The sequence below is a fragment of the Rhyacophila brunnea genome, unplaced genomic scaffold (genome assembly GCF_057557595.1).
Source record: "Rhyacophila brunnea isolate RB1 unplaced genomic scaffold, BYU_Rbru_1.0 scaffold_10, whole genome shotgun sequence".
In the NCBI taxonomy this organism is placed as follows: Eukaryota; Metazoa; Arthropoda; class Insecta; order Trichoptera; family Rhyacophilidae; genus Rhyacophila; species Rhyacophila brunnea.
Genome location: NW_028232752.1, coordinates 17,306,804 through 17,332,871, shown reverse-complemented (window position 1 = coordinate 17,332,871; position 26,068 = coordinate 17,306,804). Strand labels below are relative to the sequence as shown.

Below are 26,068 nucleotides of genomic sequence, written 5' to 3'. Positions count from 1 at the left end.
TTGGTACTTTCAACTTCTGGCATTCGTGAATGGAAAAATATCATATTTATTTATTTATCAAAACAAGCATATTTTCTCGTGTTCTATTATAATATGTATATATTTTTATTATTATTATTATTATTATTATTTAACGCTTATAATGGAGATACATTTGTTTACCTCGAAATTTGTTGGTGGTACACAATAAAATATGCTAATAAGTAATAAACAACTGTAGGTCCAAGGGTTTTTTTTAAATTTACTCCTTGGGATTGGGAACAAATGGTAAGAAATGCAACAAATACACATGTTTTTTTTTTTTTTCAAATAAAATGGTTAGTTCTAATTTCAATTCAAACAATTGTTTACCGCTGTTGTCGGATTATAAGTTTCATCAAAAGAATTGTATGTTTTATTACTGTTGTTTACCTTTAATAGTTATGGAGTTACAATGACATTTTTAATTTTTAACTTTTATAATAAGAGTAATATGAGTTACAGCTGTTTACCACGTATGCAGGATAAGTAATGAAGTAACAATATAACAATAACACCATTTCACGATTTCTGGAGTTACAATAGTTTACCTCTGGTATACAGATATATGTACTGCTTTTGTATAAATTGGAAGGACAATGCACGAATCGTCACTCATTTATCAAGTCCGTCACGAGACTCACTACTATTGCCACGAGTCTTTCACTCGATATAGTCAACGTTATTCTATTCGAATCAAGTTTCTCAGTTCATTAATATAGTCAACCTCTTGATCACATTGATCTCATCAGTACCTTATCACCCTTATTATTATATTATTGTAACGATCACTAAACACTCCTCCAAATATCTACGCAACAATGAGCTTCTATCTTCTCCACATCATCTACAGTCAATCTTACATAATATACATCTCGTATTATTATAGCCGTGCTTTTGTCCATACTTTTGCCGGCTTATGAATGTTTATATTTTTTGTCATAGTATATAGGAAAATACTAACGGATCAAGGTTACTATTATTGACAATAACAAAGTACAAATCTATTCGAATAAATATACAGAATATGTACTTAAATATTTAATATTTTATGCCAAACGAGACAGTTTGGCAATCACAGTGACATTGCAAATCAAATGAAGCTACGATTTTACGTTCATATCCGATATGTAAATTTAGTTGCTTTAGAAATTTGCAATTTTTGGGTGGCGCATACATTTATGAATATTAAGTGATTTGAATACAAATATGGATTTCTGAAAAAACCTGAAATGTTCACCATAAGAACGGCCATGAATAACTTTGACAACGCATTCGAAAAATAAAAAAAGAAAATATAATATTCACTGTGATATTAGGAATAAATTAATAAATGGAATTTACAATTAATGCTCCAAAATGAATTTGTGAATTGGTTATGATGAGTAACAAGGAATAATAAAAAATAATAGTCTCTTCAGTAATCGAGATCTTAACTTAAATTTGAATTGAAATTGTGTATGATTCACTGTTATATTTCCCAATCCTGTTCTATGACATGTAGGTATGGATACTAAACTAGTAAATGCAACAGAGAATTGAGGCTTTAAGATGTGACAATATAGACGAATCTTTAAAATTCTTTGGATTAGCAGCAAATATAACACAGAGTAGTTCTAAAACGAATGGTTAAAAACCGAAAAGTTTTGCAAGGTTTTAAACTACAGTGTTCATTTAAGGAATGATCAACAATAAACCTTTGCAAGAGACGATCTCATTTTATAATTTAAGAATTTACGTGATTGGTATGAGTGCAGCTCCACTGAACTATTCTGGGCAGCAGAAAATACAGTGAAGATCGTCCTGATTGTGGCCGACCTCAGATAGGGGATGGTACGAAAAGAAGAATTCGGTAACGATGATTCGATGAACACAAATAACATCTAAATAATAATATGATATATGAGAAATTTATTGATAATTCAACCCTGGGATTCTAACCTACAACCCACTGATGAAAAGCATGGGTGCTGTTCGGTTATCAGGAATACAGCGGAAAACACATTTTGAAAATACCCGATATACTGGATTATTTGTTAGTTTGGGTTAGTTTAGGTTAGGTTAGGTTAAGTTATGTTAGGTTAGGTTAGGTTTGGTTTGGTTAGGTTAATCTAACAAATAATCCAGTTTATCGGCTATTTTCAAAATGTGTTTTCCGCTGTATTTCTAATAACCGAACATTACCAAAGCATGTTTATAAAGTGGGCATATTATTTTTATTTGATGCTACTACATTTACGAGTTAAAATTTGCGAATTAAAAATATGCAAATAACTGGGAGATTTAAATCATTAAATTATTTACATGCAGCACCAGTTTTTTGATTCTTGATTAGTTCTTAAAATTGTTATTTTTGGCATATTTACGATATTGTAGGAAACATTTAATAGAATTATTTAATTTCGGTTAAAAATAATTAGCTTAGTCACTTAAAAAATAAGACGACTGAATTTAGGAGTTAGCTTTTGCGTTTGGTTTTATTTTATAATCGGCTATCCGCTACTCCAACTCAACATATTGTGTAACATATTGTTTTGTGTCAGTTTAGCTGCGCGGGTGCGATAATATTATGTGAAATAAGAACACGAAAATATGTTTTATATGTCTTACCAAGGTAACTTGATTCCCAGCTCTTTTCAAAGCCTCCACTGCTACGGAATGGGGTACGCCCATCACAGAAACTCCGTTTACCTGTAAAATAACATGAATATTACCTCTAGCAAAATTTTAAATAACTAAATGTAAAAACTCAAATATGTACATAATGTTATGTGATTTAAATTTATAATGTTTTGAATAGAATCTGTAGTAAAAATATTAAATAATATAAAGAATAATGATAATCTAAGTTGATTGAAAATATTATGCAAAATTTTAATGTTTTTTTTTATTACTTAGGTAATTAACTTTAATTTATTTTTATCTTCTCAATGAAAAAAAAACTGAAAGTAATTCAGATATAATTAACTTTGAATACTAAATTAAAAGTGTTTTAAATCTCGTTAAATTATTCAAAACTGAGTTGACTTTTATCTTGTTTCTTAGAAAATTTCTGGAAAAACCGTTATTTGCGCCCTTTTCAAAGACACATCCCTAAATTTTAAATTGTGCTAGGAAAACTTTTTTTTTTGAAATATACAAGATGGCAATCTGACAAGATAAGAATTTTCTCAAAAGAATTTGCTCAAAAGAATTTTCTAAAGGTTTTTTATGCATTCCGAAAAAAAAACAAAAAAAAAACTTTACCAACTGACATTTTATCTGTGTTTTGCAGCAAGTTAGGCTGCAAATGAGAGGAGCAAATTTTATATCTACGATACCTTTTTCATTTAATCTACTCTGCAAGTTAAATATATTGTAATAGTTTTTTTTTGTTCAACAGGAAGGTTTTTATTTGAAAGCTAAATTTATTCAAGAACAAACTTACATAGTCATATTAAAAAAAAACTGATATATTTAACATAAATAAAACAACTTTTGAAAACTAAATAAACTTTTTATGAAAATGTAATGAATCATTTTAATAATTCAATGCCATAAAACAATGTATGGTTATTATTTTTTGCTAGATATCCGTATATTTTTTTTTTGCGCAAGTGAAAGTTATTGTTTGAATTAAAATAAGCTTCAGAATTTATAAAATAAATATTGACTGAACTGTTTGTTTTCATGTTATTTACACAACTTCAGTATTGTATGAGTGTTCAATTTTTGTATTCGTTGCTGGCTGAAAGCAAAATTTTTGATTAATTACAAAAGTAATAAAATTAAACCCTTGTTTTATAATAAAATAAATTGTTTTTAGTTTCGTTTTGATTAAATAAGAATTGCTATAACAATGGCATTTTAAATTTAAATAATTTTGAACATACAAAATTTTGAAAAAAAAATTCTGAGAAAATATATTATAACCAATAGAAAAAAGTAAGCCACCCCGGCCGGGAATCGAGACTTGCATATCCCGGGTTTACGCCGCCGTCCGTCGCATTTACTAATATCCTACGCGGTGACATACTAATTGCGACAAATTTTAACTATTGGTCTTGTAAATACCCACTCATCAGCGTTTCTTTATTTCTAAATGTCATGTTGTGAACGTCTTAAACTTATAATTTGTAATGTCCATAATATGTAAAAAAAAAAAAAAAAAATTGAATTGAATTGATCAAAGTCAAAGTTCTTCAGAATGACATGTAATTGATTGTGCTGGATTTTCATCAACACTTTGATTCACAACATCGATATTTTCAGCAGTGCGTTTACGGTTTTGACGGATTAGATTTTTAAAATTACAAACATTACCATTTGAATCAAATTTTAAAATTAAAATATAAATAGGTAGCTCTATAGATAAAATACCCGAAACATAGGTTGAATAGATTTATTACTATTGTAATACATTTTAACAATTTGTATATGCCGTACAAATATGTATATATAATCTTTTTAAGATGATTTGCTAAATAATACTGTATGACTGTATGACAGTGTATGACGTTTTTAAAATCTATAGTACTAATTATTTGATAACCCTTTATAATGTGGTGTATGTATTCTCGTAGTATGGACAGAATTCATATTTTTACTACTTGCATACGATAAATAAACAAAAAATTATCTACGGCCACTGTCTGTCAGAATTCTAGATAAACCTCGTACAACTTGCGGCTTATTTAAACCAGTAAAGTAGCTCACCTAATCGCCTCGGCAAATGTGGCAGTGCAATGTTGCACTAGTCAGGTGCAATGAAAGTTGCACGCGATAGAGGTAATCCTCGAAATGGCAAAGAACGACGGCTTATGTCACTATGTAACCTCCGGCGTATAAATTGCCAGAATATTTTGCGTTCTATGTTTACCGAGAGAAAATTTAGTCAAGTGCCAAATAAACGAAAGTTTTCAAATTTACCTTAAGCTTATTCTATGCATAGACTAATATAGGTACTAATACCTAACTATATTAACAAGAATCTTCTCTGGACAGTTTTCCATATAACGAATCACTCATTTTATAAGTTTTTATCTCTTGAATGACACTCTAATTCTAATATTATCTCATCTAAATGTTTCTTTGTTGATTTTTTTAACACTCTCACTCAGATTTGTACGCTCACAAAATATAACATATTATATTGTAATATATCTATGCAACTCAAGTTTTAAACTACTCTTTCTCATATAAGTACCCCGTTTACACGTGCATGGATTTACTGTTCACAGTAAAAAAAATGTATGGGTAAACGTGTAATATCCTGCAGTTGGCAGGATTGCGTGCATGAATCAAACAATTTGGAAGGTTCTGAATGTTAACGCGCAAGTAAGATTTGCGCTTGTGTAGTAAAACAATAATGGCGAATCTGCCGGTAAAAAAACGAACTACTTACTTTGACGTTGACCGATTTTCAATACGTCCTGTCAAATAGTACCAAAAATGACAATATCGCGCCTCGCTTATACCCCGTTTACACGTGCATGGATGTACTGTGCACAGTAAGAAAATGTGTGGGGAAACATGTATTATCCTGCAGTTGGAAAAATTGCGTGCATAAATCAAACAAGATTGGAAGATTCCAAAGTGAGGAAGTGCAAGTAAGATTATTTTCGATCTGCATCTGCGCAGTAGAGCGATAGGGGCGAACGTGGCGGTATTAAAACGAACTACTCATTTTGAGCTCCGATTTTCAATACGACCTGTCAGATAGTAGTATAAAATGACAACATCGCGCCTCGCTTACTCTTGAAGAATGGGATTGGAGAAACAGTCGGAACTTTTATGTGGAAATAGTTATTGTCACGATAGTTTAAAATAATCACTATTGCCGATAGTAAATCCAAGCACGTGTACAGGCGCTATTACATTATGTAACATTATTGGATTGTTTTGACTTCTTCTTGCACATTGTCATGCCCCAGCATTGGGGTATAGTACAAGCACAAGTTTGCCCCACTTCCCCTCGGTCCATCGCCAACTCTTGCGCCTTCTGCCATGCTAGACCTGCAGCGCGTAGATCACTTATAAAGCATGGCTACAGGGTGAGAAAGGGGAGGTTACGGCAACGGAACCCTTGAGGCTGTGCCACAAGGGTACGAAGTGTCGCACTCTCTGGCAGCATCCGGAACACATGTCTCAGCTACATAAAGCGTCTCTTCATGGTTACCTCAATCAACAATAGCTGCTGTCTCTGAGTATTTATAACGCTGTCGTACCAATGTACCCCTAAAATTAGGTGGAGGCATCGATTCTCAAAGCTCAAAAGCCGAGATCTTTGAAGCTTAGTAATATGCCATATCTCACAGTCATATAAAACCACAGGTAGCATGCACGAGTTGATATAATCTCAATAAATTATACACTGTCCATTAATTAGACATTATGCAAAACAATCCAACAGTTTTACATAATATAAGAGAAAGGGTAGTTTAAAACTTTTGTTTCTTATTTCACTAAAACCAAACACACTGTCATTTTAATTAGCAGAGCAGATTAGAAACTATCTGTCAGATTATTATATGTGTTCAATTGTTTTCTTTAATGGTGTGATAAACAAAACTTGCAGTATTTTCAAATATAGAATAATTATTAGGGCTACACGGACCATAGATAATATAGTAATTTAGTGTGACGTTTCTGTTAGCTGGTGACCGCTGATGAATTATGAATTATTACTGAGAATTATCAGCAGTTTATACATAATTTAAATATATGAGCAGGACTTGGTTAAATCTTTACTTAACGCTGTACAAGTTTGAAATAATAATATTAGAAGGTAAATATTTTATGAGCTTAACTAATCTTAAAATGAAAATAAACTGCTCGGCCATTTATATCTCGCTCCATTAGCCCCGCCAACGTTTAGGCGATACAAATTACGGAGCCCCTAAGAAATAATATTATTAAGATTAACAATAATTTGCAAAAACAGTTTTACCGGAAAATTTTAAATTGTGTTACTTACACCAAGTAAAAGTGGCGCGGTTTAATCAAAAGTTTAAATTAAATGAATGTTCTACTCTTCAAAGTGACTCGTCTAAAACATTTCATCTGTTAATATTATTGTAGTCTGACTCAAAGGATTCTCAGTTTACACATTATTTATTTTATAATATTATAAAGCAACATTTTTTTCTTTAATTAGAAGTAGATCTATTAAATTAAAATAATAATTTGAATTTTTTCGCAACATACGGTATAATTACAGTTTGTAGCGAAGGGTAGAGAAATCAGACATAAATAGTGCACACTAAACTTTGCCAGTTATACTTATAGTTTTAATTGAACTAATAATAAAAATTGCAGATTGTGTTTTTTTTTTATTTTTTAAATTCAATTAAACTCTGCTTAAGCCAAATCATAATAACTCGCTCATGTTAAGTTTCCCGTCTTAATAAATTGCATTATTTTTAACTCTGCAAAAATGCTATAGAGCGCTGAGCTATATAATTCGCACCGTGAGTGTAAAACCAAGGCATCTGCAAAAGACATATTTTGGATATATTAGGGTTTGAATTCTTCCTTTTGTCGTAGTTGTAATAGAGTTTCTAAAAAAAACCGTAATATTTGGTTTATATCTACATTATATTGCATGTTTTTTCAGTTACTTCACTTTTACATTATCAAGTTCACGACTTTTGCAGTTGTTTTGCATTTAATCTCGAAATTGAAAAAATTGCAGATGCCTTGGTTTTACACTCACTGTGCGAATTATGTATCTCATTTGTCAGACGTCATTTTATTTTAAGGCGCCAAAAATGTTCTATTGTAGAGTATTATAAAAAATACCTTCATATTCACCTTTGCCAAATTAACCTAGATACCAACTAAGATGGCTAATCTCAATTTTTTTTTATAATCCTTACGTATTTTTTCTAAAATAATATAGTCTTTTTAAACAAATTATTAGCTAAATTAAGAATTATCAATCTGATTATGATGAAGGAATAAAAAATATATTAAAAATCGATTACATTCGTCTGGAAGAGTATTGTAGTCACTTACTAAACACTGTGGTCTATTATCACAACGGTGTAAAGAAAGCAGTCGTGGTCATAATTAAATTATATGGATTAAGCAATGACTACCAGTATATTTTATTTAATTCTTTTTAATATAATGTATAATAATAGCTATCCACCAAAAATGTTTAACTAATATTATTAAGTTACTATAATATAGGATTATATAATATATTGTAAACTCGTTATAAGAGGGGCGTAGGTACATAAAATATTATTATAAGAAAAATATTTTGATGTGTATAATTCTTCCAAATTAAAGCATATTTATAATTGTGCTTAAATTTAATTATACAAATAAACCCTATATGATGACCGCGTATGTACAGATTTTGCGTTTCAAAGCTATGCATGATAATATTGTGTCATGACCGTAACAGGGTGTACCTGACTTGAGTGCGAAACTACCTGCTCACCATCAACTTAAGGTTAGTGCCCGGAGTTCCTAAATCCTCCCTGCACATCCGAATAACCATCGTCCATTTACATTATCGCCAAAATAATATGTTCGCAAGTATTTTTTTTTTGCGTATAGAAATGGACTCATCAAATTATAATAATAATAAATAAATAAAGTACCTACCTATCAAGGAAGTAATTATTTTTATGTAAATTGCATAATATTTGTACAATAGGTATTGAAAAAAAAAATTATAGCGGAGGTTGGAAAATTTTGTGCGAATACAATTTTACAATAATTGTGCATATAACGCCTCCAGACGCGTTCCGACTGCTACCATCTTTCCGAACGCTTCCCCCGCGGCTGCCAAAACATTCTTCGAGACAACCTTATTTTAAATCCATCGTTATGTTTCATGGCGAGGTAAGTGGCTGGAAAGTTCTCAGTTAAACAGCGTTCGGAATAGAAAATTTTACGAACCAGAGCGTTCGATATTTTTTTCTAAAATATTAATATTTTAACTAATTTTATGTATATTTTATAAAAGAAGTGTGTTAGATTTTTTGTTATTATGGCCTGTATATTTCAGAGGGTAAAATTATTTTTTCCACGCGACAGAGCGATAACTGATTTCATGAACCGGAACGGCGCTCCGGTGCGCTCCGGTTCATTTTGAGCCCTGAAATTAAAATTATACTTAGGAAAGAAAGCGGTGGTCTTCGTGATTTTTATGTAATGTAAAACTATATACACCAAAGAGATTGAAGACTGGAGAGGGAACATGCGATCATTTACGTACGAAAAAATACGAATCGGAGAAAGACTGTTGGTATTACTGGAAGCTGCTAGCTTCAAGTTTGTGTCGTAAAACAACATGGAGGGTGCCAGATAAATTTAATGAGTGTTGTATTATTCTACGTAATTCGGCTAAAAAAGTGTGTATTAATGGAAGAATACAAAGGAGTAACAGCATTTCGGAACAATATATGCATATTATTAATTTATACATAGATAGTTTTTCCTAAAAGATCTTTTACAATAACACTTCATAACTTTTACAATAAACGTCAAAAATGGTTGTATAGTATGAAAAATGCCCAGGTCCGTACTCATAATATTATTTTGAACCCAAAATATTCGATGTGTTTTTCAAAGTATAAACTGATAGTGGTAGTTAATGACATTTATTATTTACATAGATTTATATTTCATTTCAGAATTAATTATATTTTTAAGAATAGGTAAAACAAAAAATTATATTTATATGAAGTATGTAATGGAGTATAAATAATGTAGCAATTTTGTTATGTTTGTATGAATAATAATAAATAATATGCAAAATAGATAAAATATTGTAATTATCTATATAATCAAATTTTCAACATAACTGTATTTTGTGTCTAATAGGTTTATATAAACAAGTAATTTTATAAACAATATGTCAAAAACGAACCCATGTTATATTTTTATTTCATAAAATATTTTCAAAATACACAAATGTGTAAATAGGTAATATAATAAACTTCTTTTTTGGTGTGTAATTGACTGTGTAATTATTTTTTAACATATTTGTGTTTTGTATTTAACAGTTTTATCTAAACAATATTAGGTACTATGTTATTTTATATATTATTATGAACAATATGTAAAAACAAGATCATATTTTTTATTCCAAGATTTACCAATTTGCTATTAACTGATTTGTGTTTAATTTTTCAAAATATTGTGTTTTTTGTATTGCTATTGAAAATAAAATACTTCCATTTGCATTATTCTTACTAAGCCTGAATCCTAATGAAGTTTTTATAGCGGAAACTTTGTATAATGAAAATACGTTTATCATAAATTGGTTGTAAGCTGAAGTATTGATAAAAAAATACTCAATGCGGCGTTTTTATGTCCGAGTACGGTCCATTTGCAGCAAAGTGTACCTAATTTCAGTAGGATACAACTTTGGCTCACAAAACGAGTACGCACTGATATTTGTGTGCTCCATCAGTAGGAAGAGTCTAATCTCTTTGATAGACACCCTTATTCGCTTTGCGTAGAAACATTTTTTTGAGATAGAATAGAGATAGACTTTTGAAAGCATTAATTTAGTCAACTATCTGCCATTTTATAAATAAACAATAATTATTATCAATGAAGGAAGTAAATTTATCAAAAAATTGCCTTATGTCGAATAATCAGTTCTATATCAAACCATATAGATTTTAAGTCAATTGTAAAATATATGTAAGTATATTGCCGAATTCATTGTTAACTCAATTTTACATATTGATATGAAGATTTAATGAGTGTATTTATTTCTGTCGCGTCATGACATTTGAATCTGCAAATGTACTATCCAAAACGCGACATTAGGATAGGTTTAAATATTATAAGCCATGTGGTTTTTATGTTAATATTCGCCCTTGATGAAAAATGTAAAATAAAACATTGCTCATCTCTTTATCGAGATACACAAAACGTATATTATTAGACTAGTAAGCCTATTTTCCACCATTCTGTATCGTGATATGGAAATAAAGCCCGAGGCCATATTTTTACAAGACGCGTTTTGTTTTTTATTATATTCCTTTTGAAAAAAAAAATATAAGTTTCAAATGTTTCTGCTTACCATTTTTTTTTCTTTTTACGATTATATGTAAAAATGCGGCCTGAATTTTTTTTCATTACTCGCTCCATTGAATACAACTTTGATGATAGCTTACGCGAAACGATAGAATTTTTATTCATACATTCGTTGTTACAGTCCCTGCAAATACTTTGAATTAATGAATTGTACTTTTTTTTTGCCTAGACACTTGAATATAAACGTGCACATTGAGTTTATCTGTCTAATAAAAATATTCTTTGTAATTATATTGCCTTATAATCATCCTTTTCCTCGTCAAATTTTGCCAAAAGTTGGTAAGTCTCGAAATCATGTTATTAATTAATTGCAATTTGATGTTTGATATGGCCTCTAAAATCAGGCATAGTGCTTTTTTTTATGCTTTATGTGTATGTTCTATTTATCCGACGACCTTGAATTTTTTTCTAGCATACATAATTATATTCAGATACATAATCTATTGTTAACACTAAATACCTAAATTATCAATACAAAAATAGCTTTCCTAGATCAGTACTTCTCAAACTGGGGAGCGCGGCACCCTAGGGGGCCCTGAAGCTCCTGCTAGGGAGCCGCGAAATATTTTAGTATTTGAAAACAAAAACGTGATCACTGGATGATACCTAATATAAATCAGTCAAAATCTCGAGGTCAAATTTTCACACGATCACAATATTTTATCCGATATGGATAAAATAAAATAATATACAAATATTTATAAACTATTTCTGTAAAAATGTACCTATAATAATAATTATTGTAAATAAAGTACTTTTTTCTGGTTTCGGGGGTCGTGTATGTCCAAAAAATACACAGTTAGTCGTAATTATCATTGTTCACTGTGAGATATTGTATCAAAAATAGATGGCTGTATAGTATTGAGATCAAATGCATGTCTAAATAAAACACTAAATATTACGAGATAAAAACAAAAGAAAATAACAGAATAGATGGTAAGTAAATTGTAAATACAATCATATCGTATAATTTATATAGAATTGTGGTAGGTGCTTGTAAATATCTTTAGTCGTACCTATCAAATATCTGATTATAGTGGTAGCGTTATTATCAGATATTATTTGACACCAATCAGTATCATATTGATGTTCTTATTGAATGTAATAAAATTGGAATATTACTGTCTGCAATACTCTGCGAAAAACGCGTATTTTTTAATTATCTAAATGCTATATGTTCATCTATTTCCGGTTAGATAGCTCACGGTAAACTGTGCTACGGTGAAATGTAATACGTACAGTAAAATAATCGTATAAAATAAATGCTAGAGTTATATATGCCATTCAACATTTATATTAGCATACTGAGAATTTTATCAAAATGGTATTAAATGATTCTAAATAATTAATAGATATACATAATATGGAAACACATCAGAAACATTTATATTGTATATTAGAAAATAGTTACAAGATAAAAAGAACTTTTTATATACAACGTTTTTAAATTTTGTATTGAATTATTATGCTTAATATGCTCAAGCTTGTACTTGATGTGAAGTAAATAAAAAAACAATCAAACAAACAAATATAGAATACTGAAATGTCATTTTGACATTTCATTTTTATTTCCATAGTAACGCATGTATATATTAATAATTAAGTTGCTAGGACCACTCCCTTAGCAACCAATAATAGTATTTTACTTTTAACGGATTTTTCTGAAATAACTTTCCATACAAAATAGAATTAACTGAAAATGAATTCAATTCTGCTTAAAGATGGCTTAAAATATTAAAAAAAATGCATTGGCATCGTGTTCTGATATTTATTCTAAAAGTTTCAAATGTCTATCTAGTCGGAAAGTTAGTTAAAAATCGATTGCAAGATTTGTACCGGACAAACAACCACCGGACAAATAAGAATACGAGCTAATAAAACGTTATGTTAAAATAATATCGTGCTAGACGGGACTCAAACCCGCGTCTTAATAACGACGAAATTAACTATTGGTCATGCAACTGAAGCGCTCCGTTTATATTGGTTACTGTTACTTTGTTGTGATCAGAAATTATTCTCAGAATCTCTCCAAACATTAGTCTTAACATACTTGCACTTTCTAATAATTTTAATGAGGTATATTTATAAGGTATTTCAAAATAATTATGTATGTTTAATAAAGAATGTTAGATTTTTAATCATATGAAATATTTGTTGAATAAATAAATGTTTTATGGTTAGCAGTGGCAAGGGGTGGAGGTAGGCTGTTAAGATCCGACATAAATAGTGCACACCAAACTTTATCAATCATACTCATTTTGTTTTCATTGAACTAAGAATACAAATTGCAGATGGTCTTGGTTTTACGCCCTGCTTAAACCAAACCATAATATATAAAAATATTCTTCTATCTATATAACGATACCCCAGTTCAATAGGGAAACAACTCATAAAACCTTGTTCCAATATAATGGCGCTTGAATTTTTTGCAGTAATTCTCATTTTAATTTTAAAGCCTTGATTTCGATGAAAATGTATGTTTTTTTACATTTAATTTAGTGAAATTCATTAATGCACAATGAAATTGTACATTTTAATGAAGAATTAACCAATAAATTTGATTATATAACGGAATTACTGATTAATCTCAGAAAGGGTTATTCGATTTTATTACTCATTAAAGAAATTTTTGATTGTTTTTTTTTTGCTGAATTATAAAGAGAAGATTATTCTACGTCGAATGGCATTCTTAACTCAAAATCTTTAAATTTTGAGTAGTTCCCCTATTGAACTGGGGTAAAATTATGAATGATATAGTGGCATGATTTTAGATATTTTTTAGATTGACGAATATTTTTTTTACTATTATCTATTATGGTTTGGTTTACGCAGGGTTTAATTGCATTTAAAAAATTAACCAATACTGTCTGCACATTGTAGTCTTAGTTAAATGAAATTTTTTATGATGATTTGTGTATGACTGAGATTATTTATCTCGGATCGCCCATAGCATACCTAAATCAATATGGTTCAGTTTGGCAGGGTTAAATAAAATTTTAAAAACTAACCAGCACCATCTACAATTTGTATTCTTAGTTTAATAAAAACAAATGAGTATGACTGAGAAGTTTAGTGTACACTATTTATATCAGATCTTAATAGCCTACATCCACCCTTTGCCACCGATGATTAGTCGTATTTATTTGCGTTAGAAATCCAAATTAAATAGTTATAATATACCAAATGATTATTTATCGTATAAGCATAATTATTCTTCCACTTAAGTACCTAAATCTACCACTTCACTATAAAATCATTGCATCTATTTGTGTCTAACGTGATATCTTTGGTTTTAAGCATCTATAATGGAAGAAACATGAAAGTGATGCAGCCATTGTTATTGGACAAAGGATTACCTGCAAAATTGCATCGTTCAGTCTTAATCGTCCGTCAACGGTAGCGGCGCCATCATCAGTAAGTCTGGTGATGTAGATGGAATCGTCGTTTCTTCTAGCGCCGTCGGTTCCACCTGCGATGCTGAAGCCAAGACCTGCCGATCCTCGCTCCAAGCTCACCTCGAAGAATTGCCATTCGTATTCACTTTGGGAGTTCTGGAAATAAAGAAATTATATATGTGATTTAATATTGGAAAATTATGTAATTTTCTAATGAGGATACGCTTTAATTTTATATAAAAAAATCTGCATACTTCAGGCAATATGGTTTACTCTAACTTACAACTAATGCCGCAAAATGTGGAGAGCAGCAGAAGCGTAAGTAGACAGATAATCACTTAACTATGCAACCTACGTGAGTGGCTGAATGTCCAAGGCGTTGGAAATCTAATACGACTGGCACAGGATGTATGTGTACAGAAAAGGATGAACTGTTGAAGTCGATTCAACAGATGTTGAGTCTATTGAACCGTCTGACCTCATCGTCACAAAAGCTAACTTTATTGCATTTAAAAAAATCGGCATCATACTATTCATGTGAAGATACTTTTACTTAGATTTCCAGCAGTTTTGTATTATTAGCTTTTGACATTTACTACAATTTTTAATTTTGCTTCAATTTTATCCCCTTTCTACTTTAAAACCTAGTCAGGAAACTGCTCCTGAGCAATTATCATAGGCACATGGCTCTCATTCGTGGGCTTCAGGTTCGATTCAGGTGCAGTCACAATATATATACATATGTAGTTTTCTCAAAACTTGGTAGTTCTTGTGATCGTTTTGCTTCTACTACTGTACTACTGTTTCACTATACCACTGTAATTAAGCCTCATAGCTCGATGTGTTAAAAAGAAAAAAAAAGTGCTTCACACCCAAATGTATGGTACCATTAAAATTAAGACCGGATAATATGGTTTGATCAGGCTATTGGCTTTAATGGCCCAGAATACGGAGGTGTGCTGCAAGTTGGTCGTCATCCTTCCATATAAGACTGCACCAAAGAAGAAGAAATAAAACCTTCTGACGAATATTTCATTATTTCTAATAATATGTAGTTCCACCAAGAATACCAGTTAAAATAATTAATACAGTTTAAATTTATTTCAGTTTTCACGTTTTTGATCAACGACTAATTTTATTTATAAACTAAAAGGATATTCTTTTTGTTGGAAAAAGTCACAATTTCATAGACAGTCATATTTACGACAATATGAGTGTATCAAAATACTACCAACATAGTATTTACGATTACATACTAATAATGCCATATTATTTTTAAAAATCGCTCGTTTTTTGAGTGGTAAAACCATTACGTAGGTATGAAAATATATATAAAATCTCACTTGTTGTGAAAATTGCATTGTATTTATGTATCGAAAACTACCCAATCAAGACTCGTAACTGGCCAAATCTGACATTCGCATGACGTTTTTCAATATGGCGTCCTATGGTAGTTCGTAGTTCCATTTTTGACCATTCTCCAGATAGTTTGTAGGTCTGTAGTCTATACTTTATGCCTACACGGTAGGTACATCACGCCAACTGGAATCTGATAAAGGTGAGACTTATTTCGGTATCGCACATTGTTGCCGCAAGAGGTAGCACGTCCTTGACCGATTATCCTAGTGTTTTTTTTTTTAATTTAAAGATAAAGGGTAAATACTCGTATAGAATTGAGTCTTCACCACTAAAATTTTATATCAGGTAGGTACAATTATGAAAAACATTTGGCTACATTTTAAATGGTAGATTAAAGCAATTTAAATCCCCACAGTAAAGGATGTTGGCACGTTTTACCCTGTTTAACATAGTAAAGGCACTGTATAATAATGTAAGTTATATACGAGTATTATATAAACATATTAATTCTAAAAAATCAAATACCACAGTTGAAACTTAGGATAATATCATTTCAATACAAATGGATAATTTTATACAAAGGGAAAATAAAAAAATGTGCAGCAAATGCCTACCGGTGTTGTATAAAAAAATAGCTTTGAAGCCAGGCTGTGTAAGTTATTTTATGGATCACAGTTTGGCGTTGCATATTCTTGACCTGTCTTTTTTTAAACGAAAATCCGGTTAGGTAGTATGTTTCTGCATTTTTCAAAAATGTCGACGCAGCGCGAAATAAAAATATTGGATAGACATGCAGGTTATGGACAAAGCCGATCAATTTCATTATAGGAAGTTTGTTTGACGGAGTAATTTTCTATGTAACCAATAGCTATGGCTTAAAAGCTTTTTAGTATTAATATGATGAAAAGTGAAGAGTGAAATAATATATCTAGTTTTTATATGGTCAGAAAAAATCAAATTTTAAAGATTCAAATTGATTAAACGTCGAAACTTAAATGAACAGTATAACAAATTTATTATAGAAAACGTCTTCTTAAATAATATACTATTTAAATGCACTGATTACCTAGACAGATTTTATAAGTATTAAGCATATGGATATTTTGAGTATAATAACTCAATTTTGAAATAAAAATACTTCATATTTATAATATATTAAAGACTCTTTATACTATAATTCTTTGAAGTGAATCTTAAAATTCATTGAAAAATAACTCTTTCTTAATTTTTTTTTATAATAATATATTGATTAAACTACTAGAGTATTATAATGCAATATAGCGATGGAATTAACCTTCTCTTTAAGATGGTAATAAATTATATCCGTTCCGGTGATGTCACTTTGGGTTATCATACGAGATTGACAGTATATTACAGAAGGTAAAAAAGATGCCTATTTTGGCAACGTAAATCATTATTTGCCATTTGTTTTATCTATAAAATGATCAAATGTGCATCAAAACTTAATAATTATAACCATATGTGTGTTTCTATTTTATATTCTTACAGCCATAATACTATCTTAATCTCATGCCTTATTTTCATATCTCTTTCTCACAATTCATAATTGATGATGTCTCTCTTTGTTGCATATACTTTTAGATAAATCTTTTTTGTTCGTAATTATTGAATGCAACGCTCTGTATGCAATCTACATTTAATGTGTACTGGATAATGCTATCGATTTTTGTGGTTTTATTCAAGGTGCCAATAATAGGTATTTACCTTGATAATGCTTTAGAATTATGAATGTGTAATATTATACTATATTCATCTTCTTCTTCGATGACGCTACAGCTCAAGTCGAGCCCTGGCTTCCTCCACCGCCGTCCTCCAGCCGGAATGGTCATCCGCACGTCTTTTCCAGTTCATGATTTTTAGCAGCTGGTTGGCATCTTTTGTAATGTTGTCACCCCATCGTGTGCGTGGCTTTCCTACTAGCCTTTTCCCCCCTGGGTTTCCTTCGAGGATATCGGTATCCGTGACTCAGGCATGCGCTGGACATAGCCTGCCCAGCTTAGCCTCTGAAGGTGGAGAGTTTTGAATCTTGGTAAAGGCGGTATAGTTCCGTGCTGTACCTAATTCTCCACTCCCCACCATCATTCATGTGTCCGTATATCCGCCTCTCTCTGAAAGCAATCCACCATTTCAGCTGCTTTCATATTTAGCGTCCACGACTCGCACCCGTATGCAACGATTGTGCGTATGACAGTTTTATAGAGCCGGGTCTTAGTTTTTCTGTGGAAATTTCTGGATTTAAATATTATACTATATACCTAACTAAAATTAATTAAAAAAAAACATTCAGCATAAAACCTGTAGTGTGAAGATTTTAGCGGGGTGGTTGGACGCTTTCTCTTCGCTACAAGACTCAGGGGAGAAGGTTTATAAGGTGGTGGGAGACGTTAAGATGTTAAGACATGCTGTTTTTTAATTGAAAATACACTTTTATTTGTACTTAGTATTTTTCTACTTTGTTATCTCTTTTTCCCTTTTTAACTAGGTAACTTAATGGCAATTAAGCAAACCGCGACAAGCAACTAATCCACGCAAAAACATAATACCTTCGTAATTTGTTATAACAATATAAGGGATACCTTTTTATTCTTTAGTTCATTTGGGGTAAAAATTATAACAAAAAGATACGAAAGGAATATAAGACATACCTTCGAAAAATAATATAAAATTAAGGGTACACGGGCAAAATAAGAAATGTCACACAAAACTTAAAATTACTTAAGTATGGTAATACTCACACTTACACGTGTATTTTTATGTACATTGAAGAAAAAGTGTAAAACAAATTTAATCATAGTCCTTCGAAAATAACGATTTCTCAATATCCTGTATAGATTAAAAAGTGGGAAGGTCCCAATGACGTGTAATGAACCATAACAAAGAATTTCAAACGTCAACTTTTGTGTTATATTTTATTGGTTGGCAGTCAGTATTTTGTATTGTGTGTTTTCGAACTGTGTCGAGTTTTTAATTTTTGTGCATTTCAATGTCCGATATAGTAGATGGAAACTGCAATTCAAGTATTCCAACTAGTTTATTATTTGACCATGTCTGATCCTAATAAGATCATATTATGGGCCACTTAGGACTATTAGGTCCATACTCTGACTCCAAAAACAAATTAAAAAACAATATGTTTATTTTACAAACGTAGAATTCGAACATAAGCCGACGCGTAACTCTTTTGGCCATTGTAGGAACTATTTTACCGCATAAAAATGAATTTGTCAACTAACCCAGTTATTATTTTATATTCAGACGGTTGCTTTTGTATGTGACATTTGATATTGTCAAAAACACAAGTTGGTATTTGTATCGTTTATATGGCAAAAATACATTAGTAGTTATTACACGGCAGATAGCATGAAGTTATATTATTAAACTATATTTTGAGTGTAAATGTTTAATCTTTTAACTTAATAATTTTGAAAAAGACTGAATGCCCTTGTAACCTCTACATAGATTCAAGTTCTCTAGACAACTGTCATTTCCGACTCGCCATTGTCTATGCTCTAAACATGAGCATAGACAATAACGTGTCAGTTGTAGAGTTGAATAAAACCTCTACAATTTATCATACTACACAATGTATGTTTTAGTCATTTTTAGTCTCTGATTATTTAAACATGATTAACTTAAAAGTTATAAATATTACAGGTTGGGCCATTTATGTTCCCATTACACTCCTTATCTCCTCACCCACCTCCTAATCCTCAGTGTTATTGTTACCAGACAATCAATAACCAATTACGGGTGATGAGAGACGATGTTACAAAGAACATTCAGTTGCATCTCGATAGCGGGCGTGAGCGGGCTTCTAATAGCTTTCCGTTACTTAAATGATTGACATATATACAGACTCATTCAGAATCTATCATCACCATTCATACACCCTAACATATAATCCATAAAACTGTTTCACAAAGTGCGTGAGTGTACGAACCGGGTGACCCAAAACAACAATACCGCGCGAGTTGCAACCAGACCGCGGAGCCATCATACATCATCACAAAGGTCAGTGTCTGGTATTCTATTCCATCGCCCTCACCCCTAGATCCGACCTTCTCATCTTCCCTAAAAATAATTACAGTCCACTTAAAAAGCTCGACCAATTACTTTAATAAAATTTACAAAATCGAATGCTGTTTAGAGGTCAAATGTTTAAAATTATAACCTATTCAAATATATAATTAAAAAATATATTATGAATCACTTTGTAACACAAATTATAATAATATTATATAACATGATAATTAGTTTAGATTTTACAGTTATATAATATCAATAACTACGCTTGTACGTGGACTTTCCATAGTACGATAGAGTAAACCAAAGAATGCGCTTTAAAAGCTCAGGAATCACATACGTTGCAAAAAAAAAAATGAAGACAGGAATTCTTTAGTCACATCAAACAAAATAATAAACATGTATCACTTAGTTATATACAGGAAACTACAGGACAAAAGCAAACCAAAAATAAGACGTTTTTTTCTACTGAAGAATCTGCGTTTGTGTTTTGATCAAAGGACCTTGTGACCAGGGGCGTGCTGTGGCTTTAGGTTGTAGGGATTTTGTTAAAGAAAATAAAATGTAAGTTTTTACGTTTTATCTTAAATCTTGGCGCAAAGTAAAGTGCTCCATATAATATTCATAATAATATCAATGACTCAATGTTAAAAGGTCCAATGTCAAAAATTTACTAGAGTTAATGCCATAGTTGGTCTTCGAATCGTCCATATTAATATATCCTAAAAAGTCCAATGTCTATAGTATGCACTAATAAGGAAATATTAAAAATCTATGGAACAAAGTCATTTTGAATTCTTAATAATATTAAGAGTAACAATCAATCATCATTATCATAAACAATGAACACTAAAAAAGGAGTCGTTAGAAAAAATATTAATTAGTTTAATAACTATATAACTGCATAATAAATATGTAATATTTTTACTAGTTTTAGATTACCGGACCATCCTCCAATTTTATTAAAATATATTGTCACCATATTAGTACAACAGTCCTACAAACTTATCTAAAGAACGGTCAAAAATGGAACTACAAAATACCATATGGACGCCATTTTGAAAACATTATTCGAATATCAGATTCTGTCCAGTTGCGAGTCTTGATTGGATAGTTTTTTACAGTGACTCCCGCATCCATTCTTGCGGGTCGAATTGCAAATCTCTCGGAAAATGCCAAATTGGTTTAAAAGCCGTTCACAGTTTGACATTAATTATAAAAAATATAGTTTGTATTACACGAAACAAAAGGTTTGCTATGGCTTCAACAAAGTATACTAATGCCAATAGATTAACTTATAATCAACGATGCCGGGCGAGACTCGAATCCGCATCCGTCGGATTTCGATCAATGTGCTTTACCAATTATTATTGAACTACCACTGCGACTTATTTAATATGTCAGATATATATTAATTGACTTATGGGTAATGGTCATTGATTAAATTCCTTCTTACGCATTATTCTTCTGATAATCTAGGTAAATTTAATTGTTTTATTTCGTAACAGAGAATTTCGTAGAATCTATTTATTGTCCATAATATCTTCAATATATATGTATTCTTTTTTTAATTTGAAGGGATTTTCTTTAACAAAGCTAACATAATCGATTGGTTCGTCAAAATATTTAAAAAGAGGGCCTCTAAACAGTTCCAATCGGTCATACATTATTAAAATATAAGAAAAGCACAATTTGAGTGCATATACAATATTACACAAAGCATAACAAAATCTCTCTAACCAATTAACTGACTAACTACTGACATAGTCATTCAAACAGATACTGAAGAATTTATGTATATGTACGTAAAATTACAACAGGGTTGACACAAAACAGTATTTTGTGTCATCCCTGTAACCTTCAATAATAAATATATTTGTGATTGTGACTGTGATTCTCGGAAAGATATTATACTTTGATATTTTACAGGGTAGTTAGAATTTATGGATTTTATTCTATTTTTTATTGTGGTGGGCCTCAAAGTCAGTCAGTATCTCGGGCCTTCAGGTCATTAAATGCGTCACTGTAAATAGTTAGGTACGTACTATAAAATATTTAGTTGACAACAGTCCGTAGAAGCGGACATATCCATACCTCATTTTATTAAACCATGTAAAATAAGTACTACATAATAATGTGTTTTATTTTAATTATTACATATTATATATATGTCAACTTTGGAATGGAGAAAGGGCGTAATCCACACAAATTAAATTTTACAGGAGGCACGAAAACGTCTTTGTTGTGATTTTTGGTAAAAGTTAAAATACAAAATATATATATTCTTGAAGTGCGTGATAATTAAAAAGTTGGTCTTTATATCAATAATTTAAAAAAAGTTTATCTTTTTTTTTAATTGCTGGATAAATTTAGATAATAAATCGGCATTTGCGGGTTACATGCTTTGGACACAATGTGTATTTTGTCGTGTACAACGTTATTAGGTATTCAATAAAATCTATTTTAAAAAAACTAACGGTTACACACTTTTTCCTTTCTAAGGTCGTTGTGCAATGTAGATACATATTATATAAGTCAAAATGAAGTCAAGTAATAAATTAATACAAAATTAATATACATAAAAATGATTATTCATAAAGAATTTCGTCTTTTTCAGTCGTTTATCACACATCTTCTTTTCTCACTCACTTCCTTTTTTTTAATTGCTAGCTAAATTTAGATGAAAATAGGCATTTGCAGGTAACATCCTTTGGACACAATGTGTATTTAGTCCGTGTACAACGTAATTAGGTATTCAATAACATCTATTTTGAAAAACTGAGGGTTACGCCCTTTTTCCTTTTAAAGGTCGTGGGTACATATTATAAATATAAGTCAAAATGAAGTTAAGTAATGAATTATTACAAGGTATATAAATAAAAATAATTATTCATAAAGCATTTCGTCTTTTTAGTCAAGTCGTTTATCACACATCTTCTTTTCTCACTCATTTTCTTTTTTTTTAAATTTCTAGCTAAATTTAGATAATAAATAGGCATTTGCAGGTTACATCCTTTGGACACAATGTGTATTTAGTTACGTACAACGTTATTAGGTATTCAATAAAATCTATTATGAAAAACTGAGGGTTACGCCCTTTATCCTTTCTAAAGTCGATGTACAATGTACATAATGTACAAGTCAAAATTAAGTTAAGTAATAAATTAATACTAGGTTAATATAAATAAAAATGATTATTCATAAAGCATTTCGTCTTTTTACGATAGAAATAAGACGAAAAAAAAAATTCTGAAAATGCAATATATATTTATAAATTATTCAACGGTTCATTAGCCTTTCTGAAGGTGATTTGTTAATGTGAAGTTAAAAAGGTAAAGAAAATTTTTATTCTTCAAGACTTTGTTTTAGCTAAGCTGCGATTTTTTATAGCTTATCCTTACCTAAGCTTAGATAATACCGTCATTTGAGATATAATACTTTCTTTCCGTAAGTGCTTTAGTCGAAATATTAAATATAATTAAAATGTTAGCAAGACAAATATAATAAAATTCCTACACAATCCCTTTCATTAATTTAATGTTGCGTAAGAAACTAAGAAACGAATGTTTCACTCATAATATTAATTAAAACATGTAGTATGCCTTTACACAACTAAAACATAATGGATCCGTTTCCGTTCTAATCCGGCTTTGGCTTGAGCACAATGGGTGTACGTAAAAGGTTAGTTTTTCCGCAACACGCAAGATTTACTCCCATCGCGAAGCTGTGTAAGCCGCTTTCAAGAAAAGCTCATACAATATAATATTTGGCTGAGAAACCGCCGGAATATTTTGCTAGGTGTGAAATGTATTGAAGAAAATATTCTCTACATAGACGGAATATAATTATGAAAATGATGCTGAAACATGTGATTGTATAATTAGCTATTAATTAATTGTATTGGTGTTTACATGACGTAATTAATATAGATATGAACCTATTTAATAGTTAATACTAATAATAATAAAGATATAATAAATTTACGTCACTGCTATGTGGAGGAAAGCAGATATAGTTAACACAATACATCCTCTCTTTTTATCATAACTTGGTTATTAGAGAGACTTGGGTTTTTGAAAATGAGCTATTTTACGATTCGTCTGAAGATGGCTAACATCATAGCATTAACAAATAACGTAAACACTAATTATTCTAATAACGACTATTTAAAAAAAACTTACCCTATATAGGGACCAGAAAATAGGAAGATTTTGAACTACGAATAACAATTGATAATTGAACCAAGTTACGATTATATTAATTATAGGATTATGTTTATTAAAGTTTCATATACATTTAAATATAAACCCAGCGTAAAGATATCATCGTCATATATGAGACCGTATATTGAGGTTTTTATATTACAACTTTTTATTAGGTCGTATTCTTATTTTTTCAGTGGTTGTTTATGCAGTACAAATCTTGCAATCGATTTTAACTAACCTCCCGACAAGCTAGACATTTGAAACTTTTAGAATATATCAGAATACGATGCTAATGCATTATTTTTAAACTTTTAGCCATCTTTAAGTAGAATTGAATTCATTTTCAGTTAATTCTGTTTTGTATGAAAAGTTATTTCGGAAGAAATCCGTAATCCAATCCACTATTATTAGTTGCTAGGGGTCTGGGGTCCTAGCAACTAAATTAATAATATATAAGTGCGTGACTATGGAAATCAATATGAAATGTCAAAATGATATTTCAGTATTATTTCTATTGAGTACAAATTTTTTTGATCGTTTAAACTAGTCAAGTCAAGTTTATATGATTCAACAGAAAATTTAAAAACGTTGTATTTAAAAAGTTCTTTTTATCTTGTATTTTTTATATATTATGTACTTCTAAGGCTAGTGTGTTTTGATTTTTTAAGTTTGAGTTTTTGAAAGTATATATATATATAATATTACATTATATGAGTTTCGTACTGATTTTTTACCCACCTAATGTATCATATCTTTTAGAGTAAATTCACCTTTTCATAAAAAAATTTAACTGAATATATTTCGCTATAATCAATTTAAATGGGGCTAAAAATGTTAAAAATGTAAAAGCGTCTACGACTACAAACGATTTTAATTAAAAATTAAGATTTAAATCTTATTTCTTCTGATCTAAATCGGTCGTTCAATCGCTTATCTATTTTTATTTAACTTATCTCGTTATAAATGTCACTTGATTTTGAAGAGAATTTTAATATAAAGACCCTACCGAAATAGGGGAACATTGAAAAGGCGATCTTTGGAATTCAGATAAATTCGAAAGCCGTTTAAGCGAGCCTTCAAATGAGAACAATGCAAAATACGTTACGCCAGATACGTTTTGTTTAATAAACGTCACCCTTTGCCCTAAGAAACGAGTCTAATAGCAAATTGCTTCCACCAGAATTTAGTCTGATTCCAGAGAGAAATTCGAACAAAACTACAGGCAGTTTATTTTACAAAGTTTTCTCTTTCGTTGATTTATCGCGTGAAAATTTTTCTCATCTCTCAAGCCGAGCTTTGAAAGCTCGCTGAGAAATCTTTCAAAGCTCCTTTCACTCCGAATGAAACGTTATGAAGAGTGTCACACGTTTTGGCGTAGTTGTGAAAGTTTTTGTAGAAAGAAAGATTTTACAAAATAGTTTTGGATGATGGTTATAAAAAAGAATACTGAGTAAAAATCTTACGAGAGAACCGTCACAAATGGAATGGATTAGTGGAAAAAAGAACTTTACTGAATAAAGAATAAATTTACTTACCTACAAAAAAGTTTATTTAAATTTTGAACAAATCAAAAAACTTTTATAAAACTTGAGAAAAGTTAATATTTTATAATGAATCCACGTTTTATGTTTGAATCCATTATTTATATAATTTTAAATAATATACTGTAAAACAAAAATTTTGATGCCAATTGGGAGGATAATAGTATTATTCAATTGTGTTGGATACCTATATTTCATTTGTGTGAGAGTGAGTTTATATGGACGTTGTTTTATAAAAACTTAAGATATGCAAATTTAGCTCGCTGGGTATAATATTATCTTTGCCATTATCATATCAACCTCTTCAGAACCACTAGACTTATATTTTGTTAAATAAAATATGCGTATTTTTCATAAATTGAGTAGGTAGGTGTCTATTTATAAGATATTATCCAAAGGATAACACATTCCTTGTAATAATTAAGATATATAATATATCGTTGGATTCGTTATTAAAATC

At 30.4% G+C, this 26,068-nt stretch overlaps 1 protein-coding gene across 1 annotated transcript in view; it reads right to left on the bottom strand.

The window, feature by feature from the left end:
- Positions 1–26,068, bottom strand: part of LOC147078941 (disks large homolog 1-like) — a 250,416-nt gene that overhangs the window by 14,054 nt on the left and 210,294 nt on the right. The window contains exons 3-4 of the mRNA XM_085955636.1: positions 14,421–14,615; positions 2,629–2,709 (exon numbers count right to left, since the gene is read on the bottom strand). Of these exons, the coding sequence (XP_085811762.1) occupies positions 2,629–2,709; positions 14,421–14,615 (276 nt within the window). The remainder of the gene's footprint in view (positions 1–2,628; positions 2,710–14,420; positions 14,616–26,068) is intronic.